The 21,298-nt window shown below is 39.1% G+C and overlaps 1 protein-coding gene across 6 annotated transcripts in view; it reads left to right on the top strand.

Moving 5' to 3' along the window:
* The window catches only part of TULP4 (TUB like protein 4), a 144,057-nt gene that overhangs the window by 105,913 nt on the left and 16,846 nt on the right, over nucleotides 1-21,298 (top strand). For all 6 annotated transcript variants that reach the window (XM_085055770.1, XM_085055765.1, XM_085055766.1 and 3 more), the window contains 3 exons: nucleotides 7,171-7,351; nucleotides 9,839-9,973; nucleotides 14,209-14,375. In XM_085055770.1, coding sequence (XP_084911896.1) covers nucleotides 7,171-7,351; nucleotides 9,839-9,973; nucleotides 14,209-14,375 — 483 coding nt within the window. The remainder of the gene's footprint in view (nucleotides 1-7,170; nucleotides 7,352-9,838; nucleotides 9,974-14,208; nucleotides 14,376-21,298) is intronic.

The raw sequence follows: 21,298 nt of genomic DNA, 5'->3' as shown, positions 1-21,298 counted from the left end.
AGCTACATTATATTATTTTAGAGAGAAATAAAGCCAGTACAGGTTGAATCCCCAGTTTTTAGTATTTCAGTATTTATTAAATGGATTTGTCACCAAGATCTCTGATGGATTTACTTCGCCTTCTCATTTGAGGACTTCGTGAAAGAGAGAATGAACAAGCCTGAAAGTAGGTAACTAAGCCAGTGCTGCTTTTGAAAGGATTAATGGCCTCGAATGAGAATTTCACCCCATGTGTATGTTTATATATACAGTTAGCTGAACGATCCTGGGCTGTACCATCCATGTGTGGGGCTGGTAACTCTTCACGTCCAAAAGAAACAGAAACTCTTGTAAGATATTTGGACATAAAGGCAGTCAAGGAAAACCTAATGCTTTCCCCCTGAGCTTGTATGTGAATTTTAGTGATGTCTCTTTTTGTGTCAGTTCAAGAAATCATTTTACAGTGGCTGAATTTTTAATGGAAATAAAAAGTATTCAGCAGGAGACTAGCTGTCTCCTTCACTCTGCTTTTCTTTATTTCTCTCTGCATATAGAGGTGAAAAGAAGGAAAGCCAGAAATATGACACTGAGGAAAAAACAAACTTTCACTTTTTAGTGTGTACTGAGAGGAGTTCGCTGCACTGTCTCCTGCTATGTGAAGGAGAAACAGTAAACAAGAAAAGCCCAAGGAATGCAAAATACTGCATCTAAATGGACTGCAAAAAAATTGTATTTAGGCCTTGGAAAGACTGACATTCTTTTGTTGGGCTAATGAATGAAAATAATTAAAGACAATAATTTTCCCCTTACTTCCTTTGTTACTAAGTCTACCTGCATAAATAAAAGGTTGATCCATCATTTTGTATATTTATCACTTTATAGTTCAGTTAATTTTGAATCAGCAGAATAGATTTATCTCTATTAGTATGATGGCAGTATGGTGACAACTGTGAAGGCTGTTCCTATCACAAATACTAATGTCGTCCAGATGACTAAATCAGAGCAAACAGAACTAATTCAGCTCAGCATCTTCTGACAGTGCAAGCAGTTGATCTTATTAGCATTTTTGCAAAGTGTACTTTCTGAGGTGCCTGTGGGGGAAGATGGGGGAGGAGGCTGAAGAAGAAAGCATAAAGACAGGTCTAAATTTTGAAAAAGTGAAGGTCAGTGAAGCAAAACATAGAACGACAAGGCAGCCGCAGCTGCAGAGCTGTGCAGGATGAGTTGTTAGTGGCAGCATTGGTACAGCCTGGTACGATGGCACCAAGATTTCAGCAGCTGCGTGTGCCAAACAGACACACAGACATACACGAAGGCAAAGAGTAAAATAAAATGCTGAAAGGCCAAGGTTTGCCACGTGCATAGGAAGAGGAATCCTTCAAACTTTGGAAGTACAACCCCTGAAAAATGTTGAAAAGAAAAAGTTAAGTTTTTGTGAGCTTGTTCGTGGTTTACTTGGTCACAAGATGGTGATAAGATTTCTGCCCTGGGCTACAAGACTCCTAACTGAGTCTAAGAAAATTGAAAGAGGGTCCTAGAACAAGTTAGTTTGCAATGCAGCAAATCCCTCTGTCTGACTGGTATATCCAAATATTATGAAAGATCCTGAATATGCACAACTTAGCTTCTAGCAGAAATAATCATATCTGTGTCCTTAGCCTTGAAAGGCAACTCTATTTTCCTGCATTACATTTAGAAAAGGGTTTAGGAACATTCACGAAACATGCAAATAAGGTTTATATCTGCATCTCACAACTGGTTAAGGCAAAAATTGAGCAAGGAATAGCAAAACACCTGTGAACTTGTCTGAAAAACCTGGATAGGATGTTTCTTTCAGAAGGAGATCATGATTCACTAGTCTCACAGAAATCTTTGCACGTGTCAGTAAAAGTGATGTCTAGAAAAAAGCCAGTCAGAATAGTATATTTAGTTCTGAAAAAGTCAACACATTACAATGCAAATAGTCCCCCCCTGGGATTTCCTAACAGAAATACCTGCTTTGGCATAGTGGTGGTATATCCTTTGCATGGAGGAACTAGAGTGTATAGGAACCCTAGCAAATTATAATAATACATATTGTACCTACTGTGTTTGGATGGATTAGCAGGGCCATGAGTTGATCTACAAAGGGGAAGACTGAGGAGTCAATTTTATCTTAAAGGTTCTGAGAATTGGTTTACCTTTATGTCACACTCTGTTTTAAATTAGTTTTTTACTTTAAAATACTGCTGTTTAATATATTTACTGTTATGGGATAGCAACGCTCACAGGTTGCATATACTTCTATTTTTTTATACACTTGTAGTGCTTAGGGCTGTAGAGTGCTTGATCATTTCATGTCCAGTAGAGCTCAGTTTGCTAGACTGGCCCAGTAAACATCTTCTAGGTCACATCCAACTCTTTGCTTTTCTAATGTGATCAGTTGCTTTCTGGAAAAACCTTGTGTGGTCACCTTGTCCTTCCAGCTGCTACCTGTCCTGTGGGAGAAGGAAGATCCATAACTTGAGAAATTGCTCAGTGGAGTTACTGACAGCTTAGCCACTTCTTAGGGTAGATTACAGTGCTTAAGATTTCTTGACAGATTACGTTAATTTTCACAACATTTCAGTGTGTCCAGGAATTTAGATGCAATCTCTTCATGCACCTTGCATAGTCCTACAAGACAAGGTCTGTCTTTATGGGAAAATTTGGGGTTTTAAACAACCAAATTGTACTAGGATGAAGTTTGCTAGATTAATTTTCACTGCCGTTTTAATTAGTGGCGTCTGTGAATTGTTTTGCTTTCATGAGCTGTCAGATATATGTTCTTTATAAAAAGTCAGAGAAGATCTGTTAAAAATCCTGAGCCAGCAGGAGTAATACAGGCACATGTTCCTTTTCCAGCGTTCTAGCATCATGATACCAGAATGTCTCACTTGAAAAGTACTGTGCTAAAGTAGCCACCAATGGCTTTATATTTCTTCCAGTAGCTATAGCAAATCCAGCTTCTAATGCTTCAACTTCAGCTTCAGTCAAGGGTTTGGTCGTTTCCTTGATACAGAATGACAGCCCCTGGTCTGCAAATGTATTGATTAGATTTCCTGGGAGTTTTGTTTAACCAGCAACATTAGAAACCTTCAGTGTTAGTACTAAATGTCATGAAGGGAGGAATCTTGTTTTATCGATATCTTTCTGTAACAGTATTGACTGTTCAGTTTGTACAACCAAAACCTGAGATTGGAAATAATTCTGTCTTTTACTCCTCATATGTAAATAGAGTAATTGAATATTTTATTACTGGGATTGGATTATACTTAGTTATTTTAACTCAAAGTGAGTGTAGTTCTGGAAATCTTCTTGGACAATGAGGACAGGCAAAGATGCAAGAATGGGCCGTGGCTAGGTTCTCTGGAGATGTAAGTCAGCACAGCTTCATTGGCTTAGGTCTATAAATTAGAACAATGTCATTTTCTCAGCTCCTGCATATAATCAGATGTTGTGAGATGGTAGGATTTCCTCCTTTCCTACTAGGCTGGTATATTCCAGTTATCATAAAGCTTGAGCATTCTTACTGTTGATGAGTTCAATTTACTTACATTAAACCAAATTAAATAGCAACAAAATGTGTTTTGTACAAAAAGAGCACCGCTGTTAGAAAATCATACGTTCTTTCAACTAAAAATCTTTAGTCGAAAAACCTATTCATTTACCAAAACCAGGTTATGAAACTCATCTCAAGTTAGCACATAGGCTAAAGCGGCCAGCAGATTTCAGAGAAGGGTGTTTTTCAAGTATTCAGATTTGTTACAATAGATAGGAATCACCCCAAACCTGGGTTTCATGGAGAGCCAAGACATTTGTGTTTCAGAACTGATCCCAGCTTTCAACTCTTGTAAAACTTGGGAAGCTGTGTGTGCTATCCCAGTGCTGCTTGTCACAGTTTTCTCTTCAAAGCACACAGCATCTGGGCTCTACAGGACTCCTGCATTTGTGTGACCTTTTATCAGCTACAGCTTCATTGTAGTGCAGGATTTGTCACGTTTGATGGTTTGTAAAGACTTACTGTATTTATGTTGTGGTACTCAAACTCTGAATGTGTTGGGTGATTTTAGGGTTTTGGTTATCAGATTTTCCATATTCTGCAAATGCAATTCTGCAAGTGGTAACACATGTAAGATCAGTTGAAATAAGGAGCAGTGTGAAAGGAGAGGAGATGAGTCAAGAGAAAAACCGAACAAGGGGCCAAAGAACCACTTCAAAATAAGTCTTTGGGGTTTTTTTAAATTACTCTTATCATCACTTAGCTTTTGTATTCAAGAGTTAACAAACTACTACAACTTGTTTGTTACCTTTTTCCAACGTTCTGTCTGACCTCCTAGATCTGCAGACACAAAGAAGTACCAAAAAAAATTAATTTGGATGTCTAAAATGTAACTTTTTAATTTCTCTGTTAGATCCTTTAGGGATGTCCTGTGGCTCAACCTTTTGTCTGAAGGTCAAGAGAGTTTTATTCATCTGATATAAGTAGCTTGAGTGTGGCATTTATAACCTGAATAATGTTATGGATGATAACACCATTAGACATTTTTATAGCTTCAGCAGGAGTTCAGCCAGCAGGACTATCAGCCTGATAAATGCTTTCATCTTAAAGGTTGTATTGCTACAATAACCCTGAAACTTAAAGCTGCTCCTTGAAACCTACAGCCTGGCTAAAGAGATGAAGTGTGCCCTCTGATATTTCTAGGTTGCTAAAGAGCTCTCTCAAGTTCCAGTGCAAGAATTAAGATGCTGACACGCAGCCATTCTGAATTGGAAATTACTGAGTACTTCATAATTTTAAATTATTTGGGGGCAATGCTACTCAAAAGAATTAGCTTTAGATTGAGATGAGACTGAACTAGTGAGTGATGAGTCCCAAGATTTTATTCCTACCTAATTATAAAATATTTCTTCAGGGTTTTAGGAGGCAGACTCTTCTACTACTATTTTCAGAAATAAGTTTCTCCTCCTCTGTCTAGGTATTTGCAATTGTAGAACTTTTAGGAGACTAGTAAAAAACTAACCTACAGAGTAGACTGAGTGCTGTGAGATGTTTGCAATAACTGGTGGGATTTTGCCTTTGTGGAAGTTTGTTTTGTAGAGGTCCAAAAGAGAGTGGCTATGTTTTGACAGTGAATAGTGAGAGTGGCTGTGCACTGATTATGCATGTAAAAACAATTGGAATAATGAACAGTGTGAGCGGGATGATACAAGTGGAGGAAGAATAGAATAAGGGCTCTTAAGGGAAGGTAGTGTGAGATGAACAAAGGTTGAGTTCTTACTTTTACATCTAAGAATAGTAATCTGAGGCTTGTAGCAAACTCCAGCTGCTGTTTTAACCCAGAAACTATTTAACACAAAAATATTTGTAACATGTAATGATTACAGTTAAGGCAGACAGATACTGATTTTTCTCAATATTTTTGATAATGTGAAACAACTCCATTGTTTTTCTTAAGATTTTAATGACTTTATGGAAGTTCTTCTGTTAAATTGCCATTCTAGTTTACAACCTTCATTATGTTGATCATAGAAAAAAATTCAGTGCTTTTTAAAAAAAATTTTACTAAGGCTTATGAAGCCACACTTTGTTTCTGAAACTTTCAAAAGTGCAATAATGATAATTGCTTCCTAGGAGACTTCTATTGTGTAAGTCTCATACAATACATACATTGAATGCTGCAAGTCTGACACACCATCTCAGCAGGAAGATAGAAAAGAAGACCTCTGACAGCAGAGGTCAAAGAGGGTGATTGCAGGCCTTGAACAACAACTGTGCTGGGAGATCCTAGATAGGTGATGATTCTTCAGCTTGGGAAAGAGATGACTAGGGAATTAGATAATAGAGGTCTGTAAAACAGTGACCAGTGATGAGAATGTAAGCAGGGAACAATTATTCTGTGTTTCTTACAGTGTTAAGACCTAAAGGTTGCCAAGTGAAATTATCTATTGTCAAAGAGGGAGTTTTTTCTTCATTTTCTTGGTTGAAAGCTACATGAGTATGCAGGGGAGGTGCCTGCTCAGTACATCCTGTTCTTTTACTCTTTCCCAAACACTTGACCACTCTTATAGGTGAGATAGAAGGCTAGGTGAATTTCTGATCTGAACATATAATTGTTATAATCTTAAATTTACAAGTACTGGAAGTAGGTGGTACACTGAAGAGCAAGTACAAGATTTGACCTTCCTTTTAGCTTCATTTTTAATGCTGGCTAGTTTTCAAGTTGATGGGTGCCTTTAAACTTGCTTTAAAATGTATTTGCCTCATACAGAATTATGTGATAGCAGCAACAGCCTTGGCTAATGCATTTATTGCTTTAGGATTTATTAGTCCTTATTTCCTGAACTTTTTTCAAAAATTCATCAAATATGCAGGATCTTAACTTTCTTAAAGCCTCAAGACAGAAAATGTTTATTAAAAAAGAAACTGCATGTTCCAGTCAGTCTGACTTCAGTCTGTGTGATTTGCTATGGAATTGTTTAAGGGCAAGAAAAAACTTGGATTATCCATTTTGCATTTGAAATGGTGGGTGGAAGCTCTTCTCATCACTTTCTGAATGTGCAGCACATTGCCTTCCCCTTGGCCTATGACAACCTACTTCCAGCTGACTGATCATACTGCTTCTGCCTCTTTTTGTTTTGGAAGGCATTCTCCCACCTTCTCTAGCTCATCAACTGAATAACCTGTCCTTCTCTATTCAGCTTTCTATTTCTCACAAGCAGTTTGAAATCTCTGCTAGGACCTCACTTTTGTCAGCTGTGCCTTTTCTTTTGATATTGTTATGACTGATGCATACCTCGGTTTCTGCCACCAGGTTTAGGAGTTTTTGTATTATCCAAGAATACTGCAGAATCTGTGGTAGCCTTTCTGCCAGTTCATTGTAATTGCAGTAATGATCAAGTTCAAATAAATTGTAACATCTCATATTGAAGTGAACGAAATGCACCATAAAATATTACTTGTTTGAAGAATTTACCTGTAGACTCTGCTGCTTTAACTTCATTCTTTACATTCATCTTTGGTTGCAGTGTCCTATTCTGGCACCATTTCACATCCCTGACTGCTTTGCTTTCAATTAATTTCCAGCGTAGCTAGTTAATTACAAGATGCATTTGAAGGAGGACCCTGTGGCTGACATTTGGCAGGACTGAGGGCTGTTGTGTTCTTTTCAGGTACTGTTTGGCACTGCTGATGGACAGGTTATCGTCATGGACTGCCACGGCCGAATGCTGGCCCACGTGCTCCTCCACGAGTCAGATGGCATCCTCAACATGTCCTGGAACTACCCCAGCTTCCTGGTGGAGGACAGCAGCGAGAGCGACACGGACTCCGATGACTATTCCCCACCACAGGGTAGGGTTATGTGCACATCCTTCTGTTTCAGCTTTGCAAGTGCTTGTGAAGATATCTCAAGTGCCAGGGCATTGTCAGGCTGTACAAAACAGCAGAGCGGCCACAGTTTCAATCTGTGGTGGAGCGGAGAGCTGGTATGGGAGAGTGGGTTTGTTCCCAGCTCTGCCACCAGCCTTGCTGCAGGTCATACCTCATCTGTGCTGCTCTGCCTCCGTTTGCACAAAGCAGATAACAACACAGAGCCCTCAGTGAGGGTGAGTGAAAAACAGTAGATAGGGACATGTCAGGTTTCACTGATAAGCAGATAAGAGGTATTACAGTGGTTCATGTGTATGGAGGTAGTCAGAGTGCAGCCACAGAAGTTAATGCACTATTATATAGATTCATGTGAAAAGACACCAGTACTAGACACAGTGTAAAGTACTATATATTTAATTTTATCTCTGTTTCATAGGATTTCTGTAATGCTCACCGTTACAGTCCCATCCTTGATAGTCCTGACATAAAGAGTTCCATAAATACCATAGAAGGCTCAGAAATGAAGATATTTCCTGCAATTACATGGGGTAGGAGCAGAGTGACTGGTGCTGGCTGGAGTTATTAATTCACATGCTTCACAGCACATTACCAGTTTGAGAGGCAGGAATAAATCCTTCCCTCTCCTTAAGTCTCAATACAACTCATTTGGTGAAACATTTTGGTTTTAAAGTCTTTGGAAATCATCAGTAGTGAAGACCTCTGAGGCCTTAGGTGTCCATGTACAGTCAGCCCCACCCTTCTCATTCAAGTAATGATATTGCTTCCTGTTGATGTGGTTGATTAGTTTATAAGCTCTAGGTAAGTTGTTCCTGCATTCCACTGTATAAAGCCTGAACTAAATTAAGAACTAAGTAGAATATCAACAGTGATTGTACAATGAAAATTTTAAATGCATAACAACTAGGAATAATTCTGAATTTGCATCTTGGATCTGAACTTCTGAATTGAGGACTTTTGCAGTTTTAGCTCTAATTTGGATTCAGACCAAAAAATCTACCTTTTCCAGTATATGGGACTAAATAATAAGCTTATGTATTTAACAAATATTGAAAGAAGATAATCTGATCACCTGGTAAAATGTTAGCATATTTTAAAACTGAATTTTGTTTTAGCTTTCATGCCTCACTTCTGGTACTGGGTAAGATTTCTTACCTTAGAAGGAAATAAACAAACTTCAAACTAGCAAGCTCCTAAAGCAAGACAGTCAACAGCTATAAATTGGATTTTTGCTGGGCTTTTGTTGTGTTTTTTTTTAAATACTGAGGTTCCAGTTGGAGGATGGTGAAACTGCAGAGTACACAGATGAGAACTTAAATGATCCAAATGTGTTAGCTTTTTCTGAGTCAGTCAGGGGGTGGGTGGACTCGTTACAAGCCTACAAGCCTATTTTAATGATTACCCAAATATGAGGTGTTTTCTTTAGAGCAGATGCAGCATAAACCTCTCAAAGGTGACAAGCCTTTGACTCACACAGATGTGTAGGAAGGACTAGAAGTTTGTTGGGATTTTCTTATTAAATTATATACACACAGAGGTGCTAGTTACTAGATGTCTTTTTCCAAAATGCTTTCTTGTCAGCTTTTTTACATGTTCAGGAAGCAGTAGTACTCTTAACTGGTTCTGCCATTTTTTTTGACTGGAAGGATGTTGGCTGGGCCTTGAGAGGCACTTCATCAGGGACCAGGGGCATCTTCTGTCAGAAACTGTAAACAGAGAGTTAAACAGCAAAAGCTACAGATGTCAGTATTGGTTATGAAGTATTTGAACAAAGGAATTTTAGTGAATGCTGAAAAACAAACCCAGATGAGCAGAGATTTTGCAGAAAGGGTTTTTAAAGCCAAGTGTTCATTTGTGCTCACCTCTACCTTCGGGTGCATTGGATCCTGTTATGCAGAATGGCAGGTACCTTTTCATGCCGCAGCCTAGACATTTAGAATGCAGTAATTTGTGAAAGGTCAGTCTGTTCTCTTAGAAGTTCTTAAAATGTCTCTGTGTGACTTCAGGAGGAGTCCCCAGCAGTTGCCCAAGCAAAAATTGTACAGAACAAATTGCTTTTAATATGATTATGTTGTTCATCATGCTGGTTTTCAACTGGGGTTCCAAGAAAGCCTTTTAAGGCACTGGTTTTCAATTTTTTGTCACTTCGGGGAGTTGAAAATGAAGAAAGACTGAAAAACACCACTCTGTAACATAATAGTATAGGCATAGATCACTGTGGATATGCTGCAGTAAAAATTGACAAAGTAGAAACAGTGAGGTTTCACAGAAATAGAGAAGCTTAACTAGCTAAACCTGCTTTGCTTGTGCTCACAGATGTTGCAGAAATACGCAGGTACAGAGTCTTGGAACAACTGCTGATGGTGGTAGGCTGAAGTACAGTGTGTTTCAGCCTGGATGTGATTATTTTTGGTTGTTTACCTTTTGCTCACTCTGAGCCTTGTTTTGCAGATGGACCAGCTGCGTATCCAGTCCCGGTGCAGAACACCAAGCCACTACTGACTGTCAGCTTCACGTCAGGAGACATCAGTTTAATGAACAATTACGATGACTTGTCTCCTACTATCATCCGCTCAGGGTTGAAAGGTACAAAAAGAAGCCATTTGGCCCTCTTCCTATGCCCTGTTTTTCTAGTATTTTTGATGATGTTTCTGTGGCTCTCGCTCCTTAACCCAGGAGCCCTTGGCACTGTTATTGCCGTTTCTAGCAGTGACACCTGCTGGAGGAAGAGCAGCTCTTGGCTGAGGGAGTTTTTGTGTTTGAAAAAATGTTTCAAAACATTTTTGAGATTGTGTTTTTATGGCAGTTTTGTTGAGCAGCTGATCTGTTTTGCAGTTTTCCAGCAGAATGCATTAATATGATTGTTTCTTTGTGTGAATGTCTCTGCTACATAACACTTTCTTTGCACGTTTAATTCACAAGGTCTTCCATGTTTTTGGTAACCTGGTATAAATTGTAATGCTGCTTTGCTTCTCAGAATTATTGAACACTTGCTAGAATTATTAATTATCAAGAGGCAAGTTATTCTGAGAGAGGAAAAATTCCAGTGGTTAATTACTATGCATCTTGCTGAGTGATGTGCATGAATGTTTGTACAATCAGTATTCCATGTAAAATCTATAATTCACATTGAAATTTTTACTGTTCTTACCTATTAGCAATGTCCTTTACTTTGCCAGCACTCTCAGTGCAATTTACTGTGCTTTGCCTGCAGAGACATTTTAATTCAATACAGCACATAGGTACATACTTAAATATAGGTTCCACTGAAGATTTTTCATCTCCATGGGTAAATTAGTTTTAAATTAGATGAAAAGAGAATTAGGCTTTTGGAGCACTCTTAGCTGTTCTGAAACAGTGGGATGTTTTTGGTGCCCTAACATCAGCCCCATAGTTTTTGGGTGATCCATTATGCACAGTAGTCTTAGGAGGTAAAAAAAAAATCACTTTTGAGGTTTCTTTTCCACTCCTTCCTCCATGTGTGCCAAGAAGAGAAATGCCTGAGTAGCAAAACATTGCATCATGAGACAGCCCTTTGATCCAGAAAGCTTCACCAGCTGAAAGGATACCAAAAGTGTGGAAAGCTGGAGCAGACTTAAAGAAACTCTTGTGATGATCACCAATGGGTCTGCTCAGCATTTCTACAATATTAGAGTAATTAAGGTACTGAGGAGTCTTGAGTTGTCATCTAGTCTAGCTGTCAACTGGAAACAGTAGGAGAAACAAGCCCCATCCTACTCTTTGTTTAGAGTTGCAGGACTATCTTGCTAAGGTTGTCTGTCCTGTTTCTCTTTTCCCATTGACTTTCACTTGTGGGAAAAAAGATCCCTTAAGTATGTCACCCTCCTGTAGCAAAATACTAATGTGCTAGATAGGGTAGAAATATTTTTATTAGTTATAAACTGGACACCATTGTTTTCATCAGTAGACAAAAAATGTGCAGCATCTTTCTGGATTGGGAATGTGTGTGAGACAGAGGAAGGTGATTGGGGTATCACTGTCTGTTGTTTTAAGTACTGTTCAGTGGAAAGGATTTTACATCTGGTTTATATAAATGTCCACATTTCATGTATTTTCATATCAATTTTTTTTTCCAAATCCAAGTTTTACTGGATTTTATCACGGGTAAGAATGTGCAAAACCACCGAGTTCAGGGTCTCCATCCTCTCCAACCACTTGGTTTTCTGCTGAGACTGGATGGTCTTCAGTATTGTCTGCATGTTCTCAGTCACGTGTTTGTGTTTAAAATCTCAAAGTATTTATCTGTGGTCTCTGCAGCAGATATCCTCTCCTTTATAGGCTGCTGTAGGCTACTCAATTTTTTTTCTTTAAAACAGGCAACTGTGAAACTATTTCAAGCTGTAACAGTGTATTTTTTCCATTCTACTAGTTTTGCAGAGCTATCATTTTACTGCGAATATTTCTGTTAAATTGATAGAGGAAAAGGTTTGACAATTTGACTACCAAAATGAAAGTTCTTATTTTCATCTGTCTTGAACAATCCTCGTAGTTTTGTCAGTCCTAGTGGAGGTCCTAAACTAATTCTGCTAGGTAGCCCCAACTGCTGCCTGCAGAGCTGCTGCACATTTCCAGTGCTCTCTGCTCAAGGTTTGCTTGAAAGGTACACATGCCTGTGGTGGCTGGAAAGTAGTTTTGAGAGGTAACTGATCCACTGATTCACTTGCACACCATTACCCTAGATGAAACCTCCATCTGATTCTTAATCTCTGTGCTGGTGCTGAGAATCTGTTTATCAGGTCTTTTGTGTAAAGGTTCTGTAGTCATTGGACATCCTGTTGGCAGCAAGTATATCAGTAGGGCCACACTGTCCTGAGAGGATGCTGCAGCCACATCCACCCCTTTGCTGCCTTTGCAGGAGAGAGAGAGACCTGCTGGACAAAATAATCACTTCTCTTTCACCTGATCCCTGTGGATCCATAGGGATCAGCTGAAAGTTTTACCTGAAGACATGTATCCAAAGGAGACAGTTTTTTTCATTATGGTAGTTCTGTAGTTATCCAGTTACCAAAAGTGGAGCTGATCAGCTTGCCTTGTTTATTTCTATCCTGCCTATCTTTTTCCTCTCTGAGAAAGATGAATTAAATCCCTTTGCAGGTTACTTAGAGGGCTGAAAACTAAGAGAAAACAAGAGGCATACAATGCCTAACTGTGGAGAAATTACCTTGAAGAACATGCGGCTTCCCTCTGATATGTACAGAAACATAATTCCCATGAGAAATATCAGAAAGTTGAAATAATACAAAACCATTTAAAATTGCACATAAAAGTCGCTGAAAATGACAAGTTGACAACTTGAAACAGTTTGGAGATCCTTCCTGCCAACTCTCATTTCTCTCCTGCTTTTTCATTTGAAGACAGCTTCTCGCCCACAAGTGTCTTCAAAAGGCTCTTGGCAGATTGAGCATCCCAGAGCACAGAAGTTTTGTCTTTACCTTCACTTTGTCTCAGCACAAAATAGCTGCCTTTCACCTCTGGTTTAAGAGTAAAAAGGTTTAAAGACTAGCTCAGTATTCCTTGAACATGCAAATCTGCCTCTGGAACGTGAGCAGAAATGCAAAATACTGTTTTAGAGTTACTCTTGAAGTGTGACCAAGAGCTAGAGGATATGGGGGTTTGAAATAAGCATCCCCAAATTAAGTTGTGGGTGTCTCTCATCATGAGGGGCCTGTAAGAGAAGGAATTTATATGTATATTCTTATCTGTGTATATGAGAGACTGAGCAGTCCCTGTGTGATTCCAGCAAACGCCTGCTAACCAGGTGAGTAGACTTTCACAAGTCAGGATCACGGAATCATTAGGGTGGGAAGGGACCTCTGGGGATCATCCAGTCCAACCCCCTGCCAAGGCAGGTTCACTTAGAGCAGGTGACACAGGGACTTGTCTTGGTGCGTTTTGAGTGTCTCCAGAGAGGGAGACTCCCCATCCTCCCTGGGCAGCTGTTTCAGTGCTCTGCCACCCTCAGTGTAATGGGGTTCTTCCTCAGGCTGAGGTGGAACTTGGTGTGTTTTAGTTTATGGCCATTGCTGTTTGTCCTGTCACTGGACACCACTGAAAAGAGTCTGGCACCATCCTCTTGGCACTCATATTTGCAATATTTGTATACATAGATGAGATCTTCTCAGAGTCTGCTCTAGACCAGAGAGGCCCAGCTCCCACATCTCTCCTCATAAGAGAGATGCTCCAGAGCCCTCATCATCTTTGTATGATGGTGGCAAAAGAAAACATGATATGGAGGCCATATGTGTTTATGGACAAAACTCCAACTCCTTTTAGTTTCATGTTATACTATTGTGACTCTAGTTTAAGTTATGGTAAAAGTTATATTGACAGCCAGTAAGAACATAAGGGATTGTCAGATATTCTGCTTTTTTGCATGACAGGCCTTTCCAGACAAATATTCTATGCTGCTCTCTTAGTGAGATTATTTATCTGCACATTAACTTGATTTCATTTATTTACCCCAGAGCTGTATGTAGGATCTTCCACATCAGTTTCAATATTTCTAGTAAATTCTTGTCCTTAGGTGTTTAGGAGCAACTACTGATTATGTTCTAGACTCACCATAGAGAGAAAATAATGTTTTTACACACTGTTTTCAATTTACAAAATAAAAAGAGTCATTCTCAGAAGTGCATCTGTGGCATATTTTCTACTATTTCAATGAAGGGATTTAGGTTTCTAAGTACTTAAGTAACTTGTGAGAGCATGTTTTATCTGTTGAAGTCACTTTGCAGCATCGGGAAATGCTGTTCCTATTGTTTCTAATCAGTGATTATTGCAAACTTTCTTTCTGATTTCAGATGTGGTGGTACAGTGGTGCACACAAGGAGACCTCCTTGCAGTAGCAGGCATGGAAAAGCAAAACCAGCTGGTTGACCTCAGCAATGGTTCCCTGCTGAAAAGCGCACTTGTCAAGTTCTACAACGTGCGTGGGGAGCACATCTACACTCTGGAGACACCTGTGCAGGTAGGAGGCATTTTTAAAGCCTGTTCTCCATGCTTTGCTGACATGTTTTTCCCACGTTAGTGCTTTGGTGTAGCCCTGCAGTGTGGAAAAGGTTGCAAAATGTCCCAAATCCATTCTAAAACACAATATAGATAAAAATGCACTATAAACAATGATTGTTTGCATTTAGGTAGACATGCAAAACTGCACCTGATTCTAAGGCCCTCTGTGCTAGGTGTTGTGGAAATACAAGGAGAAAGACTCTTTCCCAAACTCACTGGGCCATGAATAGACAGAAAAAAGAAAATTCCGTTGTTTTATGGATAAGTGACTGAGGAGAAAAAAAATTAAATAACTTTCTTAGTGTTGTAGCAGAGCCAAGAGCTGGACAAAAATATTCCAATTCCAGTGCCATAACTGCAAGATTATTCAGTCTTTGTTATTGTAATTTTCTAATGTACAATCAGTTGGTGTGCTGCAGTAACCTCAGTCATGTAACTTGCCAAGTAAATGCTGACACATGGTCTGTGGGCTTCTCAGGAGCACAACATGCTTTATAGGTCTTTGCTGGTATTTCAGAGCCCAGCTGAATGTAATTCTGTTTCATTTTCTGCAGAATTGGGATGACTCCGTTCTAATTTCTGCTGCTAGTAATGAAACTTAATAATAGCTTTGAAATCTAAAAATGAAGGAAAATGCTGTAGATATATTCATTATATTTAATGATGATACCATGCATTATCATTTTTTTTTCCAGTACCCTGATCTGGGATGGATGCAAAAGGATGACATAGTAAACCATCTGCTACGCTTTTGTGTTTGCTTATATTTAGCATTAACCTGTGCTTATTAACCTTAGCACTCTAATTTAGATAGAATTCTTTAGTCATGTGGAGATGGTCTCTAAAGCCAGCCTAAACATACTCAGTGACATCTAATGCTGATTTAGGTACCTAAAGGACTTACCTATAAACACAGCTTTATTGTCTTAAATGTAGCCTTTTCAGCAAAGTAGCACAGACCTTTTCTTTCCGGATCAATTCCAAAGAAAACATATTTATATCAGTGTTGCTTTTTCCCAGCCCAGGTAAAAAGCAAACCTTTTTCTGTTACTCCAGTACCAGAATTCAGGATGTGCACATTAGCTGTTGAACCCTCTGGTGCCAGGCTGTGAAATCACACTGTGGTTTGAGCATCAGAACCCATCAGGTCAGGTTGCCTGAAGTGAAGAACTTGTGTGTGGGCTCTTCCCTCACTGCTTTGTTCCTGCTAATCTCAAATTCTCCTTCATTTAAATATCTTCATCTCCTCCAGTTCTCCATGTATAGCTTCAACTTCTTTTTATGTTTTAAGCTCTTCTCCTTTCTCCTCTACTTAATCAGCTGGGAGAAAACATACTGTGGCTGCTGTGGAGGCTAATTATTCTGCCATTATGTGAGTGCTTACAGGGCAGCTGAGAGGTCAGGCACAACAGGTGACTCCAGGTTTGTACTGCAGTATTTCTCATAGTGGAAGTAGTAACATAAGCCTTTCTGCTCCTTCCAGCTGCTATTTTTGTTGGGAATGGCAATAGTTTAATGTAATGGAGATTTCTTCCCCCACTGTTAACTGCAGACTAAAAGCCAGCAACTTCAGAAGTTGTAAGCCCGGTTGGAAGTGAAGGATGGGGATGGTCAGAGAGTGGCAACCACCACCTAATACAGAATCAAGGAGTCTCATTTCCTTTGGAAATTAGGATAAAAATAACATTCAAACTGATATATTTATGTTTTTTTAAAAACTGTGTGCATAAACCTACCTAAAATTATAGCCCCCTCTTCTCTTATTAGTCAATGTTAAGTCTCTTTATTTGGTGCATCTAAATTCATATTTTACTCAGCTGAGGAGGAGGTGAGGGGTCTTTCAGAAGAACACCTGTGTCTGCTCATGTGGACTTTATTCTCCTATGTATTTGAATGCTGGTCTAGCAGTATTACCAACTAAGTGACAGGTACGCTAGAACATTGTTAAGTATTTAGTTCACTGACAAAATCAGAGAAAAACCACTGTTGCAAAAAAATTGCTAGTAACTTCTGTTACGCTGTGCCTCTGCTCCAAAGATGCATGTGCAAAGATGACAGAGTGAATCAGTGGTCCCAGTAATTTGTCTCACGACAAATTCATCAGAGAAAATTAATTAGTTTTCTGTGCCACGGCAGTCAGCCTTGTAATGGGATTTTACAAAATTCATCACTGCTTATTGAACTTAAAAAAAAAATGGAAGAAAATAAAGAATTTCCTCATCTTGAACTCTTATGGTAAAACTTTCTTATGAAGAAGCAAATGTGTGACTGGAAAAACAGATTTATTCTAAAATGAGTGTTGCTCTGAACACAAAAACCAGGGGAAAAAAACAACCATGAACACAGAAAACAGTGGATTACGAGTACAAAACTGATTTTCCATGTGGTCCTATGTCCCAATTCTTTGACAAAGCATATATCTGAAAATTTTATCAGTAAAATATACTGAACTGTTCTTGTTTCAGCTGTTTGTCTGTCCTGTTTTCAGTAGGATATTCAGGAAACAGATTTTATTGTTTGTTACAAGCCTCAGTCTGAAACTGACAGGATTTATATGCCACTTGGCTGGAATATTACTGAACATAAAGTCACTGCAAAACCCAGTGGTAGAATAGATTTGGGAACTTCAGGTAACTCATCTCAGTGATGCCTGTTGTCATGGATCCCTTCAAGATGTTTTATATGCTACTTTCTCCTCCAGCTTTAGTATGGTTTTGGCATCCTCTGTCTCATTTGATTAACTCTCTTAAGCTTCTACTTCCAGTGTAGGAATTTATAGTTCAAAAACATAGTTTGCCAACTGTAAAACTCTAGGTAGGGAAATCACACTTATTTAGAAGTATGGAAATGGAAGCAGTGGCTTTGCTTGAAAAACAATGTTCATAAACAGAGTGGTAGAGTTGGCATAGTGTAGCAGTTGCTCCTGTTCCTGGCTCTGTGGCTTCAGCCTGGCATACTGCAAGGATGTGTTTGCAGAATATAGTGGAAAGAGCAGAAAAAGCATCAGCAGGGGCTGGTCAAATATTGAATTGAATTCTATGCAGAGAGCATATCTTAAGGGCTGGTGATCAGCTGATGACTATTCAAAAACATACTGTCATTTTTTGTAAAATTTACCTCTTACTATGCTTGTCCTTGTATACACCTTGACCACCAACCTGAGGTACCAAAAATATGCTCAGTTTTTTCATGGTCCTGCTTTTTCAGCATTTAAAAATATGATTGCAACAGCAGGCTGCCCTGCTGGACACAATGTTTTTATTGGAAGAATGTTAATTTCTTACATCGTTTGTTAAGTCCTCACAACCTTTCTCTGGCATCAAGCAGGGATGAAAATAATCAACTCATTCACGACTGCTTTATAGTCTTGCTAAAATTGTTTACCAAATGCTGCAACCCAGTTCTGTCACTTAAGAAATTCTCATCTAATGTGCAGACAGGTCTTTATTATATCAACTAACTGTACCTGCTGTCACTTCTGATTGGAAACAGCTGCTTCATATCTTCCTGTATCCTGAACTTTCAACAGGAGTCTCCTACAGGATCACTTCAAAATTATCTAACTGTGGACTTGAACAAACTTGTGATTTTTTTCTTTCTAATGGTTCAAAGTTGGGGCTTATATTTTGGTCCCTGCTTCACTTTTTATGATTTTTTTCCTATGTCCCAGAGAGGACCAGGGGAGCAGGAACACAGATTTAGAAGCTGCTGTGCAGATCTCCACTATACACCTTTAACTCTACAGTAAATTTACATTAGCTTATGGTTTTATATCACTGTGTAACTGATGTGAGGACAGATTAAATCTCAAGTGCAGCAAAGGAGGATGAAAGTGAACTAAGCTTCACATGTGGTATTGACAACAAGATTAAATGTAAAAACCCCTGTGTTTATCAGTGTAATATTTTTAAACCTAATTCAAAGGGAAATACCAAAGACTAAATCTTTATAGAAGTTTCTAGAAAATCTTTGAGAAGACAGCCCACTTGCTATAGACTGCTGCTGTCAGCATTTCACAGACTGCTTCTCTGTTGGAAATGTCCCAGCATCTAAATTAATAGATTTAAGATTATATGATCCTGCAGAAACCTGGTAGTTCTGTAAAGGCTACAGAAGGAAGGTGCAATTGTAGGTTTAATTCAGATCAAAAGGTTCTGAAAGAAGAGGCTGCTTTTTACATTATTCAGCTGAGCAGACCTTGCTTACTTTTTTCATTTATTTCAGTGTTCAGGTTTGTTGCATCTGAATTAATGTTGTTTTTCATTTATATTGCCTGAAATCAATTTTATTTCAATTTATTGTTATGAGATGACTACAAAGCTTCAAGAAGAGTTTATTTTCTCACAGGAAAAAACGCAACAGTTTAGAATTAAATGTGAAACATGCTTTAGGATATCAATAAGGACCTTGATATTCGTCATATAGGCCATAGGATCATCTCTGCTGCAGAAATATATTTTGATCAGCACTGGAAAACGAAGACACTTTCCTAAGCAACTCTTTCTGTTAAAATGGAATCTCATTGTATTGACTTCTTAAAATAATACTGTAGAAACGAAGAGCATATAAGAAACAGCTGCAAATCAAATAAGGGCTTATTACATCAAAAATCATATCAGGCCACAGCAGTGTGATTTCTCATAACTTTTCACCATCAGTTCTTAGCAGTTAATATTCTTCCCACTGTAAATATGAGGAGCAGATGAAGGAGGGTTGGGTTGCTTTCCCACAGCCATCCATGAATGCTGTGGCACTACAGAGGTGTGCACACACAACTCACAAGAGCCAGGTGGGCACTGCAGCCATTGCACCTTTCAGCTTGTCTTTGAGAGGAAAAAGTGTGCATCTCCACATCAGCAGTCTGGAGGTAGGACAAGCAGGCAGCGTGCTTACACATGCCTTTTACAGTCGTGTTCTTTCTCCTGAGAAAAGTCCTGCTACTTCCTGGGCTTTCTGCCCTGGAATACTATTTTTATTTCATTACCAGCAGGAGTCCCAGTGCCAACAAACAAGGGATTAGTTCAAGCAGCAGGCAGGCCCCATGGCTCAGGATTTCTGAGCTCAAGGCAGGCAGCAAGAATCAGCTAGAACTGTGTTTTCATTGACTGAAGTGCATACCAGTGATGGAATGTATATAAATTATGTTCTCTTCTGTAATAGAGACAGTTGAGTGACTTAAAAGAAGCAACCACAGAGCTTTGAGCAGGAGTATCCATTCCTGCATGCTTTTCTAAGGGGAATTGACATCCCAGCTGGGGGCACAGATTTGAGTAGCTATAGCTCACTTTCAAGGCCATTTGGAAAGAAATGGCAAAAGAGCTCCTTATTGGCCACTTGTTGAGAAGTGTTTTCAGTCAGTATTTCTCCTGATAAAGCACCTATTTTTTTGTCCATTGGCCAAGTGTTTCTAATATATAATTGTCATAGAGCTATGTGCCTGTATTTGAAACCTGGAGATCATTCAGGCATTCACAGTTTATTATGAGATTTTTCAAAATGTGATAGTATTTTTATATGCAAAGTGAGATTAGAAATTCTCATATTTGTAGCTGCATTTCTTTGCTCCTAGCGGGAAAAAAACCCCACAACTGTGCAAACATGGAAAATAAAATTCTTATTTCCTAGAATCTGCTTGTTCATTTTTTAATAGGTGCAATTTGGTACAACAACTTTTGTCCTTCCTTGTTTTGCTAAAGCAGTGCAAATAAGTGGATGCTTTATGAGGAGCTAAATTATGTGTTGGATGTTGGAGGTCAATTGTTTTTTCTCAGCAGAGTTTGAAAAGAAAGCTGTGGCCAGCTCATAACTGACTTGCTGAAGTAATTGATTTATTTCCCTTGTCCACCAAGGGAAAGAGTAGGAAGCACAGTTACTGAAAAATATTATTGGAGCAGTCCTTTGAAGGTCAGGTCAGATCTGGCATTTGGGTGATCTTTTATTTCTCCAAGCCTGTAACGACAGGCTAATTTTCCCTGAAGCTCGTCTGAAGTCTTAGCCCCTCACTGTAAATGAAGTGTTGCTGAATACTAGACTGGGGAAGCACTGAGGATTTGAGTATTTCATAGAGAGGGAGACAAGGTGTGTCTAGTGGTGTGGTACAATTGCTCTTCGCTGAGGTTGAAAATATTAAAACAGACAAGGTGTGTGAGGAGACTAATTGTACAAATGGAAGAGTAGAAATGTCATGATTTACAAACAGTGCAGCACTTGCAGGTATTGTGTGTGTGTTGTTTAAACATGCACCCACTCACATATTGTTTGCATATAAATTCATAAACAGAATATAAGAGCATCATATGTTCAGAAGTTTAGAAGGTGACTGAACTATGGTTGCCTGTTGGAAAACTGTGGTGAAGTTTTTGACTTCTGACTTCCTACTCTTCTGAGCTTCACAGTGTTATGTTGCCAGAGGTCCCACCCCATGTTTCAAAGCTTCTGAAAAACCCTTCCCTTGAGACTGTGTTGAAGGTTGCAGAGGTTCTTGCACTGGTACTATCTGCACCTCTGATGTTCTCTGTGTGCAGTAGTAACCTGATGAAAGAGCTGGTTGTATTTTACTCTGTTTGGATGAAGAATGTCCTACCTGGGTGTGATATATTGGGTTATAATATCTGCAGTACTAGACATCGTGTCTGGGTGTGCTGTATTGGATTATGATAGCTGAGATATTAGACTTCTCTCCTGGCATTAAAGTCTGTCCAATAAATAAACATTTGTGTGCCAAGTCACATACTTGTTTGTTCCCTCACTGTGTTTATAGGTAATCTGTAGTTGATGCAGGGTGAACAGCAGGGTGCAGTTTGTATCCCACAGTAGTGATCAGAAAGATAGTTCTGCTCATGCTGGGATTCAGCCCTTGGGGAAAATCAGGGTCACATCCTC

The sequence above is a fragment of the Lichenostomus cassidix genome, chromosome 3 (assembly GCF_008360975.1).
Source record: "Lichenostomus cassidix isolate B80296 chromosome 3, HeHo_3.0, whole genome shotgun sequence".
NCBI classification, from domain to species: Eukaryota; Metazoa; Chordata; class Aves; order Passeriformes; family Meliphagidae; genus Lichenostomus; species Lichenostomus cassidix.
Note: the sequence above shows the minus strand (reverse complement) of the source record. Positions and strands in the feature narration are given on the sequence as shown.